This window comes from Erpetoichthys calabaricus, chromosome 9, assembly GCF_900747795.2.
Source record: "Erpetoichthys calabaricus chromosome 9, fErpCal1.3, whole genome shotgun sequence".
NCBI lineage: Eukaryota > Metazoa > Chordata > Cladistia > Polypteriformes > Polypteridae > Erpetoichthys > Erpetoichthys calabaricus.
Window position 1 is genome coordinate 119,596,909 of NC_041402.2, and position 15,323 is coordinate 119,612,231.

Sequence of the window (15,323 nt, forward strand, 5' to 3'; positions counted from 1 at the left end):
ATTGTAAATGGATTGAAATGGATTTTGCTTACAGAAATGTGTTTTTTCCACTTCTATTTTAAACTGCCTTGTGCAGTACAAAGAAAAGCTTTGCTAGACAAAAAGTCTTTAAACTGCCAAGTTTTGGGAGGTACCAGGCCTCTAAGTGATTGAGACAGAGATGTAAGAACTTTCTAAAAATACAGGATTAGTAATTTCATTTTTTTTTTGTCTGTTGCTAATTGAATGTTTTTTCCTGGGGAAATGCAGTTTCTAATGACCCGATTTTGCTTTGTAACATAGTAGGCTTGCTTGTTGAGTGAAATGTGGTGGCAGTTTTACAAAGAAGATGATGTGATATAAAATGAAAAAGATGATGCGATATAAAACCGAAATTCATCATTTTCTAAAAGGTGCCGAGTCATTGCATTCTTTATTAGGTTCAGAAATGTTTTGCTGTGTTCCAATTGACTGTTGCATGTCCTGCTCCTTCTGGCTTCTGAATGCCCAGCATCAAAAGCAGCAGAACTGCCATTGCTAAACATTTGTTCTATCTATCTATCTATCTATCTTAAGGTTCCTTTTGACACTACATGAATTCATTTAACATTGGGAAATTTAATTTGAAGGAGACAGAGTGTATGAAATGATCTTACTTGTGGGAGAGATCTTTGTTGATGTACCAAACATGACCAGGTTAGAATATAATTTAACTTTAAATATTTGTTAGTGGAAACTTACAGGATTAATAGCAACATGATGATTGTTATTTGGAGGATTCTCCTCCTTCCCTGTAGCCATTTTCTCCATACTGTACTTGGTGGTGTTTGTAGAAAAGAGCTCTGAGGTTGCATACGTTGGTGTTTGATTATGAAAGTAATGTTTACTTAGTGTACTGTAGCTGCTGTTGTTTTTGACAAGGAAAAAGGTTTCTTGTAGTCCCATTGTCATGTGCACAGAGTGCAGTGAACTTCTCAGTTTGCCAGAATAACGAGCACTCTCTAGTCTTTATACTGTAAGTGCTGAAAACAAAAGTGCCTAGTTTAGTTTCTAGTTAGTTTGTCTAGCCCTTTGCATTTGGAATACTAATTATGTTTGTTAGGGAAATGTTAGCTGTGACAATAGATACTACAGTTTGGCATGAGATAAGGTATGTGAACCGAGTATGTTAATCTGCAGTTATTCATTTGGTGTGTTGCCTTAATAAGGTATGTGAACGTAATATGTTAGGCTGCAGTTATTCATTTGGTGTGTTGCCTTACTTGGTACAAACAAGAAGAAGGTAATAAAGAATACATTGTGCTGCATTCAGTTAGGTACAACTACCCTTCCCACACCATATAGGCACAGGTTGCTCTTTAGAGTTGCTAGGCATGTACCAGTTGGTCATGTGTGTGCAGTTGAGAAAAAATGGGTAGGGCTAAAGATTAGTGTGGCTTGATCTGTCATGGCAGTGGGCATCAGATGTGCAGGCATTGAATTTGTGGAGAACAGCACGCCTAGGGATTTACACATGTATAAAGAATGGGTCACCACCTAAATGGCATCCATTGAATGGCAGACATGTAAATGAAAACAGTCTGTTATTTCCCACATGTTTTGCCAACCTCCATTCACCTCTTTCACCAACAATCGTTCAGGTAACAGAGTACAACAGCGGAGCTATAAGAAATCCATATTACTAACCGAGCATAAACCGGATATGGACGCAGGGACACGGCGATGCGGTTTATGAGACGTGCGCCTGCGCAGTACGTCTCATGGTCCCAAGCGAAGTCTTATCCACCGCAAACGAAGGAGTCACCGCCCAAGAACGAAAGAGCTCAACTAACGTGAATGAGAAATGAAGCAACAACGCGCCCATAGCTAACGACTAACAACACAGCCTCACACAAAAGAGGATTCTGCGCTGCACCCCAGAGTCAAACGTGAGAGGCTACGGAGGCCCCACAGGTCCACAAAGATAGTACAGAAGGCGCATGCGTCACCGCCATATTGTGAGTGGCACTACTGCGGAGTGAAGTTAGGAATAATGTGCTGCTTGGGATTGTACAAACCGCTGAACGCTTTACACCAAATTCAAACACAATACAGCTCAACGATACAAACACGAGCCCACCTGGATAAGATCAGTGAACGCAGGCGCCTACAACGCGCGTCTGAAACTGCGGAAGCAAAGCAGGCACGGGTTCAAAACGAATGAGCTCGACTGACGGATATACAAGCACGAGCCCGCCTAGATAAAATCAATGAACGCAGGCGCCTACAACGCGCGTCTGAAATGCCGTGGGCAAAGTGGGCACGGCTCCAAAACGAACGAGCTCGACTAATGTATTTCAGGATACCCAACTCCGGGGGTAGGCGAGCGAAGCGAGCAGGGGGCGTAGCCCCCTTATATACCAGGATGCACATCATATCCTACCTTATGGATGTGAGATAGCCAGTGACCTAGCCAAATTCAAATCATTTCAGCAAAAAACAAGAACATTATAGGACTGGAAAACATTGCCTGCTGAAAGGTCCAGAATATGCCAAAACCACAAGGGTCTCTTTTGCCAGGTTTAATGGTGGCATACTGGCAGGGCTGATCAATCCATTAGGTGACATAGATGACCACTTAGGGCAGTGTCATCCGAGGGGCGTCATTAATAAAAGTTAAGGGACGTGTGCTCTGGAATCTGCTGTTCTATGGACACCAAGGGGAACTGTTTTGATAACTGAAGGGGCATGTGATCCAGATGCTGCCTAGGGCTCCATATGGGTTTTAACTGGCACTCTGTATTGGCATGGGGTTTTGTGACAATGATTTGATCCCGTTAATAAGAGTGAAGGATGCACATTTTCAAGGGTACTTTTTATCAGGGTGGTAATGCTCCCTTCAACAAGGCTCTAGTGTAATGGTGCGATCTCTCCAGTCAGCAGTCTACAACTTAGTGTAGCACATGTGGAGTGAGACAGAATAAGCGTTTTGGAATAGATTGGTAATGCAGATAGTTACATAGTGGAAGTTAAAATAAATGGGTTGTATGAGATTTGACTTGCAAGATTTGCAAGGCTGCTGAAGTGGCATTGAATGATGAGGATATCGGTAGATGGGGTGTCCAGTTTGTTAGTGGTGTGAAGTGTCTGAGAAAAACATTTTAGATGGCTGATTCCAAAAATTAACTGGATAATTTCAACTACCCAAGGCAAAGACTTGCTGTCTTCTGCAGTGCAGTTGCCACAGTGAGTGAATCAGTTCATCAGTGTGCTTTCTTCGCTGTGTGTATTAGGTAGGTAGGTATGTAAGGTAACAGATTGCTTCTTTCTCGGCCTTTTCAATAACCTTGTACAGTCTTCTTATCAAAGATAGGCGGTGATGAAAAGAGCAGAAGAAGCCCTAGTTGAACTTAGTTACTTGCCCCTTCTTCATCACCTTCATTAATATCACTAGGTGGATGACCCCCTTCAAGTCTCTTGCAGTCCGCAATTGGGCATTTTTGAGTCCTTAACAGTAAGGGAGAGGCAGCTGTTTGTAACTGCATCATTCACTGAAGCATTTACCTCCTCATTGTGGGATGCTCAGTCATTGTTGATAAGCACACCCAGCAAATGTGGAATCTTCAGCAGCATTAATGATAGAATATGCGTCTTGCTTGTCAAGAAGACTGTGTGTGAAAACCGTAAAACCAGCAATTAGCTTACATTATTAGGAATGCATGACATTCGGGTGATCTACCTGGTCAGGGAGACCTGGACTATGCATTTTATATTCTAGTGTGTCATGGCTGGGTCATATGACGTCCTCAAGATCTATATTACTAAACGACAGTTTAATTTATGCACGGCGGACGCACCAAAGCGCATGCGCACTGCGCCACGGCGCCCCAGAGTCAAACGCAGCGGCTTCCCAGAAAAGAAACCGCTTTAGTACAAATATGTTTATTTAATTAAATGAACTTTCCCATGACGCACCCACCCTACATGATATTTCATCCCTCCAAATATCGCAGGGAACAGAAAGTGATTGCCATTCTTGGATTTGCGATTCTTTCGAGAATCGCGGGCTTGCTAGTTATAATAGAAATCCCTGGCTCTGTAAATGAGAGATGAGTGTTATACTTAGTTGGTTTAGCTACAATTAACTTATTTCAATATGAATAACAAAATTATGTTTTCAGTCCATTAGTGAATGGCAGTTTTGAATTACCAGTGGGAGGAAATCAGAATTTCATAGAAAACCTATTTATAAATAGGATGGATGTATAAACTCCACAGAGACCATGTCCAGGTCAGGATTTGAACCCAGGATTCTGGAGAACCTTTGGTACAACTGAGATGCGTCTTTTTGTATATATTACAGTAATCCCTCCTCCATCGCGGGGGTTGTGTTCCAGAGCCACCCGCGAAATAAGAAAATCCGCGAAGTAGAAACCATATGTTTTTATATGGTTATTTTTATATTGTCATGCTTGGGTCACAGATTTGCGCAGAAACACAGGAGGTTGTAGAGAGACAGGAACGTTATTCAAACACTGCAAACAAACATTTGTCTCTTTTTCAAAAGTTTAAACTGTGCTCCATGACAAGACAGAGATGACAGTTCTGTCTCACAATTTAAAGAATGCAAACATATCTTCATCTTCAAAGGAGTGCGTGTCAGGAGCACAGACTGTCAGAAACAGAGAGCAAAGCAAACAAATCAATAGGGCTGTTTGGCTTAAGTATGCGAAGCACCGTGGCACAAAGCTGTTGAAGGCGGCAGCTCACACCCCCTCCGTCAGGAGCAGGGAGAGAGAGAGAGAGACAGATAAAAACAAAGAGTGAAAAATCAATATGTGCCCTTTGAGCTTTTAAGTATATGAAGCTCCGTGCAGCATGTCGCTTCACTAAGCAGCTGCACACAGAAGGTAGCAACGTGAAGATAATCTTTCAGCATTTTTAGACGACCGTCCGTATCGTCTAGGTGTGCGAACAGCCCCCCTGCTCACACCCCCTACGTCAGGATCAGAGAAAGTCAGTGCAAGAGAGAGAAAGAGAAAAGTAAGTTGGGTAGCTTCTCAGCCATCTGCCAATAGCGTCCCTTGTATGAAATCAACTGGGCAAACCAACTGAGGAAGCATGTACCAGAAATTAAAAGACCCATTGTCCTCAGAAATCCGCGAACCAGCAAAAAATCTGCGATATATATTTAAATATGCTTACATATAAAATCCGCGATAGAGTGAAGCCGCGAAAGGCGAAGCGCGGTATAGCGAGGGATCACTCTATAACATTGTGTCATGAGTGGCCATATAATAAAACATACAGTGGCACATAGTACTGTAAGTGGTTGAGCTGTTAAAACTCTTTGTGTATCTCTTGAATAAAAGAATACAATTGAATAAGGAAATGTAACTGTACATTTACTTTGAACATGCGCCCTGCTGAAAACAAGCCATTTTTCCGATGAGGACATGAACCTGTGTTATGCCTAGCATTGCCAATGTTTCTTGCCATATTCTAATTGTGGTGCTAATTTTTTATTTTCCATTTTACACATACATCATGTATAATGAATGGTATACAAAATGTATAACTACAATGACAAAATATTAAGCAGTTTTATGTGTTACAGTGTACAAAGATTATGTAAGCTGTTTGCCTGAAAAACAAAACTTTGTTGTATGGTATATAGCACACTGCTTTACAATACAATGGGGCAGTTCTGACAACTGATGTTACAATTCTCTGTCTTATGACTTGCCTCTTCTTACATTTCATTTGTAAACTGTAAAATTTTATATGTAACTTTTATTTTGATTGAATACTGTAGTGTATGTAAAATACATTTAATAGTGGAGTAAAAGTATATTTGAATAGCTCTACCCTGATGCTCATGAATTTCACATGTATGTATGCAATTTTTATCACTTTAAAAATATCTCTCTATCTCTCAAAAGAGATTTCCTTCATGTTCTGACCGGTAAAGATTTTCATGGAAACATTTCCAATTTTATCAAAAATGAATGCCTGCCTATATTGAAATTTCTTGACATTTTAAGTGGTCAATCACATTAGAGACGACAGTAGTGAAATGGAGCAAAGCCACTGCCGTCTCTATAGGCTTGGCCAGCAGTCATGACTGCCTTAGCTCTAATAGTTGTTAGAATTCATTTATTTAATGTGAATCTTGTGAAGGCTTAAGCTTTGCAACATTTTTCACCTTTGAAATAATTATAGTTGCATTTAGGAATATCCACTGTTTATGGTTTAAACAAAATGGACGCACACACATTTTCTTTAAATGATGTAGTGTATATTTACTGTCATCTTACTGTGAATTGGTGCCATCTGTAGCTTTTTACTCCGTGATCAAGCAAATGATCTGTCAAGCTCAGTTATCGATGATTAGGCCACAAAGCCTGCAGTTTACAATGCTGCCCTTACTCATATTTCACTGAATATTTAATTAGTGCCTGCCTACTCCTAAACGAGATGGGGGATTCTAGAGGATTTTATAGGAAGCAGCTGGTAAGTAGCACTTTAAAAAACCCTCATTTATTTTAACCATTAGCGTCCTTTGTCTTGCTGAAAAGCACTTAGCCATAATAAATATCATAGATTGTTGTTGTTGGTTTTACATGGGCTGGAGATATGTAGTAAAAGAGAAGTTTAGAAAAAAAAACTCTAGCATGTTTTTAACAATGCATTTTTTCATATTATGTATGTAAGGAGCTGAACAATAATGTACTGGTAATTAAAATTTAATATGCTTTTAAAATTCAAATGTTGAAGATTGCATGAGCGACTTTAAGTTATTGTAAAAATTAGTTTTAAAACTCCTCAAAGAATTTTATGGAATTATATAGTAAAGCTAAAGTGCCTAATTAGTTCTACAAAAAATTTAATTCATTGATTTTTTTCTAAATATGATGCAACTGCTCTCAGTGTCTCACTGCCATCATTGTCAAGATTATCACCTATGTCTTTTTTGTTCTTCGCTCCTGGTTTTTAATAAAAAATTTCAAGAGCCACATTCATATCCTGCCTCTTCTGCTTCTTTTTTCTTTTCTCACACCCTCTGTGGTTGTTTGTCCCTAATTCTGCTTGGGATCATCATTTTTTTTCCACCAGTTAACTTTTTTATTTCATGGGAGATTATTTGTGCTGCATTCTGAAATAACATTTAGCTTATAATTGATACAGTAGTTAGTGTAGGACAGACATTCCTCGGGTTTGGAAAGTGCATCTGCTCTCCTACTAGTTTTGAGTTGTCATACTATTAAAGTATTTAGACATGTATTCATATTTTATATACATATGAAGAGAGATTGCCGATTTATGGAAAGTTGGCCACTTGCTTCACTTTTGAGTTGGCCCTGTTATGGGTTTATTGGAAGATTATTGACACTTGTACACAATATAGTGAAATTCTTGACAAGCACATGCTAATCAACATACAACAGATTCTCATATAACTCTGCTTTCCAGTCTTGCAGCTGATTCTGGTAGGATAAGTACCATCTTCCTGAATTAGGCGGGATCAACAAATGGATGGATATTTGTGTACAATTATACAAAAATGGTTTGAAGTTATCAGGACCATCCCTGATAGGCATTATTTGTCTGTAATTCAGAATGAATGACCTTCCTCTTTTACATTCACAAAGATTGCAAGACCACCAGAATGTATTAATTTCTCCCTCTTTCTCCTTCCAATTAACTTACATATGCTATGAGTTAATTAGGTAGGATAAACTCTTACGAGAATGATAGTTATCTCTAGAGACAGTCTTTGCATATATTTCATAAGACATGCAATTGTAAAAATAAATCTAATCCATATCACATTGTTATATAATTAGGTTAATTAAACACTTTTTTCATCATGTCTCTTTCTGTCTAAGTGATCATTTCAAGTAAGGATTATGTCTGGTAAGCTTATATAAGGTTGTGTAACCTTGTAAAGCCAGGGAGTCAAATCCTCAAGCCACATTTTTTGGGGCATTGAGACTAAGAGGGTCTGTTTTGGGAGTGGCTTCTGTTAATGTGGTTTCTTTAATATTTCTGTTGTCATTTTTTGTGTGCTTCATCATCAGTTGCTGCTTAATGAATCACAAGGCATACAGGGAACTAGGGTCTTCCAGCGAGTGATGTTGATCAAACTGTTAGGCAGATCTTTTGAGTGACATTTCTTAAACCCAGATTCGTTGACTCCCAGGTAGGATGGGAGGACAGATCCTGGAGTGACGATAGTCAGAACATTCTAATACAGCAGCACATTCATTAGTTTGATAGAACTGGTTCTGAAGAATCTTGATTTTACCTTTGTCTCAGTTTGGATCATAGTATTAGTGCAGCAGTTCAAAGAGTTTATATGTTGAATTTCTCAAATGTTTTAAAGTGACAACAGTAAGTAATCTAGGTCCTATTTCCATACAGAAGAGCAGCAGTGTAAATGATCCTGTAAATCATTAACTGGACTTTAATATTGATGTCTCAGTTCTTGAAGACCTAATACCACAGTTTTCTGAAGGAGATTTTGCCATGGTTGATGCTTTTTGACACAGTAAAAAACCAGAGTATGAAAATTTTTCCAGAGGTAGTCAGTTACATGATATTGGACATCTTGGTACAGGATCTTGGATTTTCTGATGTTGGACGACAGTCCTCAATTCTTGTACGCCTCTGCCAAGACATTCAGGGTAGCTTGGAGTTTTATCATGTAGAGAGCAAAAATTGTACAAAGCATACAGATAGTCTGCTACAAATACGTTTGGTTCTGAAATAAGAAAGACTGATATATGTATTCAAACCTGACTGTATAGTATTGTATAAGTAGTCTCTTTTAAGTCATATATATTTGTTTTATATCCTTTTCTTGTCGTCATTCTTAGTGCATTGTGTCGATGTTCTGACTTTTTTTTTTTATTATTTTATAATTTTGTTTCGTTATTACTGTTGCTCACTTGGGTGCTGTTGTATGCTTTCTGTTTTAACATTTCAGCCTCTTAATAATAATCATTAACAGATAAAGAAGTTCAGTGTGGTTTCATTACCCCTTTGTGGCAGTTCACAGAAGCTTCGGAGGTTACCCAGATTCAAAGCCGGAGTGCATTAGTACAATGCATGCGGTGAACACTGGCTACATTGGGATGACTTGAAGTCACATGCAATCACATTCGCTTTCTTTCTTCCCTCATACTGCTTGATCACCTTCATTTCTGTATCAAGATCATTTACATTTTTTTCCTGTAATTGTAAGACAAATGTAGCTGAACATAGTTGGAACTGCTGCAGGTAATAAACCGAGATCGAGATGAGTGAGTCACAGCATACGGAGCTTTGCATTGTGAGCACTGTTATTTGCCCATGAGATGAGGTTGCGGTTGTAAGTCAAATTGGTTGCAAGATGTATAGGTTGTAAGTCGACGACTTCCTGTACTGAAAGTCATTTTGACATCATTTTGACGGGGTGGTTTGGTTTTGGTTTCTCCGTCTTTTGTAAGGTAAATTCCATGGAGCTGTTTTTGAGGTGAACAGCCTAGGAATGTGGCAGTTCAGATTTACTGTGGAAAATAGCCCTTGTTGATTTATTTTATCGTTGTATTGGCCTATATTCAGTTTCAAATGAAAATCAAATTTGATACCATGTAGTACTTTGCTTGACAATGCACATGCTTAAAAAACAAAAACTCAAATAACTAAAGGATATTTTTGTCAAAATTAATTTTCATAAATATTATAGTCATGTGAAAAGTAAATACACCCCGTGAAATGTTTTTTCTCTTTTAACATACGTGGATATATCAAGATTTGATCTTCATTTAAAAACAGTAAGTGTAGATAAAGGAGCTATAATATAAGAAAAATATTCTGTTATTTAAATAAACATGTGGAAAACGTAAGTACTCTTAGAAGCCAATTTTAAACCACAAGAACAGGCATGGTATTTTTTAAAACATTGTAAAGAAAATGCTTCACTTTAGTATACAACTTTGTGTGGCAAATTTAAACCATGAATGTAAATAAGTAAGTTTGACTAAAAAACAAATAAAAATTGGTGTTTCTCCATTACTTGTTTTTGCAGTATATTTTGAGCAATGGTCACCTTGTAGAGTAATAGAGGAAAATTCAACTGATATGATTTGAATGAGGTACATGTTGGAATATGTGAAAAATTTGCACCTAGTTCAAGGTTCTATCAATGAGGATGAGCCAAGACCCTTTGAACTTTTTTCTGGGGGTCATGTGGACTGAGGGTTATGATTTTGACAGTGGTTTTGCCCCTTGTAGGTTATAGGTGGGGTGTGCTGTCAATATATGTATGGCTTTTTATCACTCAAAACATTGTATATGCATAAGCCTGGCATTCATTCTGTAAATTTAATGTTTGCACAGAAAATACAATTTCAGTGCTTTAAGATTTTTTTTGTCTTAATGCATATATATTTTCTTTACTTTAGAGCAAAGAGTGGAAGATGTGAGATTAATTCGAGAGCAACACCCAACCAAAATACCAGTAAGTTTTGCTTTTTTTATTGTTTTTCTTCATTTTATTAATCTCTTCATCCATTATCTGAACTTGAACAGTAAATGGTTGCAGAGACTGTTGCAGAGTCTCATAACATTTCTCGGCAGTGATGAGTGCAAAGCAACGGCCATTTCTGGATGGGATACCAATTCATCACTGGCACACTGCTACATATGTAGCTGGCCAGTTTAGAGTACCTAGTTAATTAAACATGCACATCTTTGAGATCTAGAAGTAACTGAAGATCACAAAATAAACCTCATGAACCTCAGGACAAGGTGCAGTCTCCACTTAAATAAAACCTGGCCTAGAGCTGAACAGAGGTTATGTTTTTAATTCTATTTAATGCTGTTTATATATGTATTTTAAAATATCGGGTTCACAAAGGGTTATACTGTATCTCTCTTTCAAGTAACTGACATTGTTGACATCAACAGACCAATCTAATTAAGTACAAACATTTTTCAGACCTTGTTTTTTTACATTTCATGTGTTATTTGACTAATTATTTTCTTTATTTAGTGTACCATGAGAACTTTTATTAACGTATTAGAGTGAAAATAAGCTAATCATAGACAACTTTAGAATGAACAGTGAACACTGATTTCATTGTCTTTAGTACAGTGGATTTTCAACTGAAGTGGTACAAATCCAAAAAAAAAATTAATTTGAAAGCATAATTGGATGAATGACTGCAGTGATGATGGAGACTGATGTTAAAAAGAAGTTTTATGTAAAAGAAGGAGCATTTTGTTTAGACTAGTTGCATGTCCTCCTTAAGGTTGTATGAGTTTACTCTGCTTGTTTCCAATTCTTTCTACAGTCAAACAAACAGCTGTTTGCATCTTCTGTGTTTCCATACCACCAGAGTCATTTTGTGGTTTCTGCTTACATCTGTTATGAATCAGCGTGGCAAATAGTCACACATTTCTGACTGTCACCTAGTTGGTTGTTGATAATGGTAATAGTCTGTTATTAATGACACGTGTCTTTGCTAATAGCCTGTAATAAACATAGACCTCAAGATTTAAATCTTTATTTCTCAAAAAATGGTAAATATGTAACCATGTTTCTACCCTACCCCATGTCCACTATCGGAAGGAGCTTTCATTTGCCTTGCTTCTTTGAGTATATTTGTTTTTATGAAGATTTGCAAATGCATATTTTAGATGGACAATATAAAGAGTAGCCTTGTTGCATCACCTTGTTCTGTACATTTTAATACAAGTTCAGGAAAGCCTTGTTTCTGGTACAGAATTTTTTCTCCCCAAGTACCATTGGTTAATGCATTGTTTCAGGGTATCCTTCATTGAATACAGCGAACACGTGACACTTTTTTTTAATTTACCTCGTATATAGAAGTGCATTGTAAAAGAACAAGAGCACAGTGCTAAATAGATTTACAAATATAAAGTAATGAACACTAGCATACACAAAAGGCTGAAAAGGAATGAAAACACCGTGCAGCTTATGTATGCTGTATACAAGTAGTTTCCTTTTATTAAATCAAATAAATTGAAAAGCTTTTATACATTGAGCTAAGGGAAGCTAGCAGTGGAGAGGAAAGCCTTTGGCTACCTGGCCAATCAGCCTCACCCTGGATTTTTTCCATTGTCCCATGGTACAAACAAATTCTTATGATTTTGGCAGACATTGAGTCTGTTGTTATAACACCTTATAAGGTGTTCTTCCATTGTGAGAAGGATAGATTGTTGAAGAGGGCAGTGATATCAAGGTCCACAAGAGCTAGACAATGGGAAAGACTTGGTAAGAATTAATCACCATGATTTCCAACATTATCAAGTTAATATGAATAGGCTCCCTATAAACTCAAAATGAGTATTACTATAGTAAAATTATTCTTCACATTTTATTTAAATGCAGTGACTGACGTGATGTCAGTCATTTGCAAGGAGCCTTCCAGAATTTGGTGCCCTTGTGACTAAAAAATCTTGCCACCCACAGTTTTATTTATTTATATAGTAGTAATGAAGTGATTGAAATAGTTCAACAGTGCAACAATACTAGTCAATTTTACTTGAAGAAACCACCTTAATTGTACTTAAAATAAGATGACTAAGGTTTAGATAGATATAGAATTCTTTATTGTCTATGCATACTGTAAAAGAAGCACACAAGACGTGTAAAGGTTTGGGGTTTTTAGCCCCATATACTGTATCCAAAAACAAAGCATTCAGGGTCAATAATTTTAACAAAATTCAGAGACACAAGAGGATGGGAAGACGGACGACTTATAGGAGCGGACCGGAAATTAATCGATGGGATGCTGGAAAGGTGTGATGGTGGACGGGCAGCTGACGTCATCAAGGGGGGACCAGAAGGTAGAAAGGAACCTGAAAGCGTAGTAGATTCTTTAGCCGTCTGGGCGGTATTATGGTGGCGGTGCTTCGTTCTTTCTGAAGGAGTAAAGAAAGACAGGTTAGTATGCTGCCTTTGCCCCCCCCGGCACGGCTCTCTATGGTGCGCGTTGGGTCCTTAGACTGCTCCCTATGCGCTCGTGCGTAACATGACAACCCATCCCCCGTCCCACACCCCAGTGCCCAGACCCATTGGGTCGGGCGGGCCCGAACCGAGAGGTCGTGTGAACTTGTGAGAGAGCGTCAGCGTTGGCCTGAAGGTTACCCCGGCAATAAGTGACGGTGAACTTGTATGGCTGCAGGGCCAAAAACCACCTAGTAACCCTAGGGTTCGAGTCCCTGTGAAGAGCCATCCACTGGAGGGCGGCATGGTCCGTCACCAGGGTGAACTCTCAGCCCAACAGGTAGTACCGCAGGTGAGTTACTGCCCACTTGATGGCCAGGGCTTCCCGTTCCACCACTGCATACCTGGTCTCCCGGTCCAACAGTTTCCGGCTCAGGTACAGTACGGGGTGCTCGACACCATCAATGCTTTGGCTCAACATGGCACCAACACCTATGTCTGAAGCATCGGTCTGGAGGAGAAAAGGAAGAGAAAAATTAGGAGTTCTCAGTATAGGTGCCGTTGTGAGGGCCAATTTTAAGTCACTGAATACCCATTCCGTCAGATCGTTCCACACCACATGTAAAGGGGCCCTTTTCTTTGTCAAATCCTTCAAGGGGGCGGCCCTCTCAGAAAAACGAGGTACAAACCTGCTTCTTGACCATCGGACGGGGCCATTCTAGGTAGTCTTTTATTTTGGAATACTGTGGTTTCACCAATCCTCCTCCCACCAGGTAGCCCAAATATTTGGCTTCGCTCATCCCGAAATAACACTTCCGGGGATTGATACGAAGCCTGGCTTTCATTAGCATCAGGAGAACTGTGTAAACCTGCACTACATGCCGGAATAGATGACAACGTCATCGAGGTAAGCGGCACAATAGGACTGATGGGGCCATAGCACTCTGTCTACCAGATGTTGGAAAGTCGCTGGTGCTCCGTGCTGCCCAAATGGGAGGACCTTGTACTGCCAGTGTCCACTTGGGGTACAAAATGCCATCTTTTCTTTTGCGGATGCCATTAAGGGAATTTGCCAGTAGCCCTTCATCATATCAGAAGTAGTCAAGTAACGGGCCGTCCCCAGCCTCTCAAGAAGCATCTACTCAGGGCCTGGGGTATGCATCAAATTTGGAGACCTGATTAAGACATCTAAAATCGTTGCAGAATCTCCACGACCCATTTGGTTTAGACACGAGGACAATAGAACTGGACCAGGGGCTATGGCTGTCCTCGATTATGTCCATGTCCAACATCCGTTGAACCTCTAGCTCGACCTCTGCTCGTTTCACCTCCGGAAGACGATAGGGTTATTCCCTGACAACCACCCCCGGGTCTGTCACGATGTCATGCCGAATCAGTGAGGTCCGGCCGGGTGCTTCACTGACTACTTCTGGGATGGACAGGATTGCTCTTTCAAGCTCCCATCACTGGGGGACAGTGAAATTGAAACCGAGGTTAAGGTTAGGTGTTTATGAGAAAAGGGAGAGCGTGTGCCTGGAAAGAGTGTGGTCCTCCCTGTCTTTCAATGGCTTCAACAGATTCACATGATACACCTTCTCACTCGGTCGATGATTTGGCAGCAGCACCAAATAGTCAACGAGTCCTTTTCTCACTTTAACCTCGTACGGGCCTTGCCAAAGAGCCAACAATTTGGAGTGGGAAGTAGGCACAAGAACCATCACACGATCCCCTGGCGGAAATTCGCGCAGGGAGGAGTTTCTGTTATAATTCCAGGCCTGTGCTGCTTGAGCCCTGGATATGTACTCTTTTAATATGGGTCAAATCTTTTCTAATCTTATCGTGTAAGGGCGTGATATACTCCAAGAGGTTAGTGGAGGGAAGTGCCTCCCCTTCCCAATCTTCTTTTAATACATCCAAAATGCCCCGGGGTTGGCGTCCATAAAGAAGCTCAAAAGGGTAAAAACCCTGTGGAGGCTTGTGGCACCTCTCAGTAGGCGAGAAGTACGAGGGGTAAAAGTTGATCCCAATTCCTACCGTCCGCACGAACTACCTTAAGGAGCATCTGATTGAACCTTTCAACCAGCCCGTCCGTCTGGGGGTGATACACGGACGTTTTCAGATGCTTAATACGGAGCAACTTGGCCACCTCCCTGAACATATCTGAAGTAAAGGGCGTACCTTGGTTCGTAAAGGACTTCCTTTGGTATGCCCACTTGGGGAAAAAAGCCCTACTAATTCCCGTGCGATGTTTTTAGTGTTAGCGACTCGCAGGGGAACCGCTTCTGGATATCGGGATGCATAGTCGACCATTACCAATATATATTTATGGCCTCGTACCGAAATGTTCCGGGTGCCTACCAGATCAACACCGATCCGTTCGAAGGGAATATCTGTAAGGGAAATCAGG

At 39.8% G+C, this 15,323-nt stretch overlaps 1 protein-coding gene across 1 annotated transcript in view; it reads left to right on the forward strand.

The window, feature by feature from the left end:
* Nucleotides 1–15,323, forward strand: part of map1lc3b (microtubule-associated protein 1 light chain 3 beta) — a 55,177-nt gene that overhangs the window by 1,613 nt on the left and 38,241 nt on the right. The window contains exon 2 of the mRNA XM_028810110.2: nt 10,407–10,462. Within this exon, the coding sequence (XP_028665943.1) occupies nt 10,407–10,462 (56 nt within the window). The remainder of the gene's footprint in view (nt 1–10,406; nt 10,463–15,323) is intronic.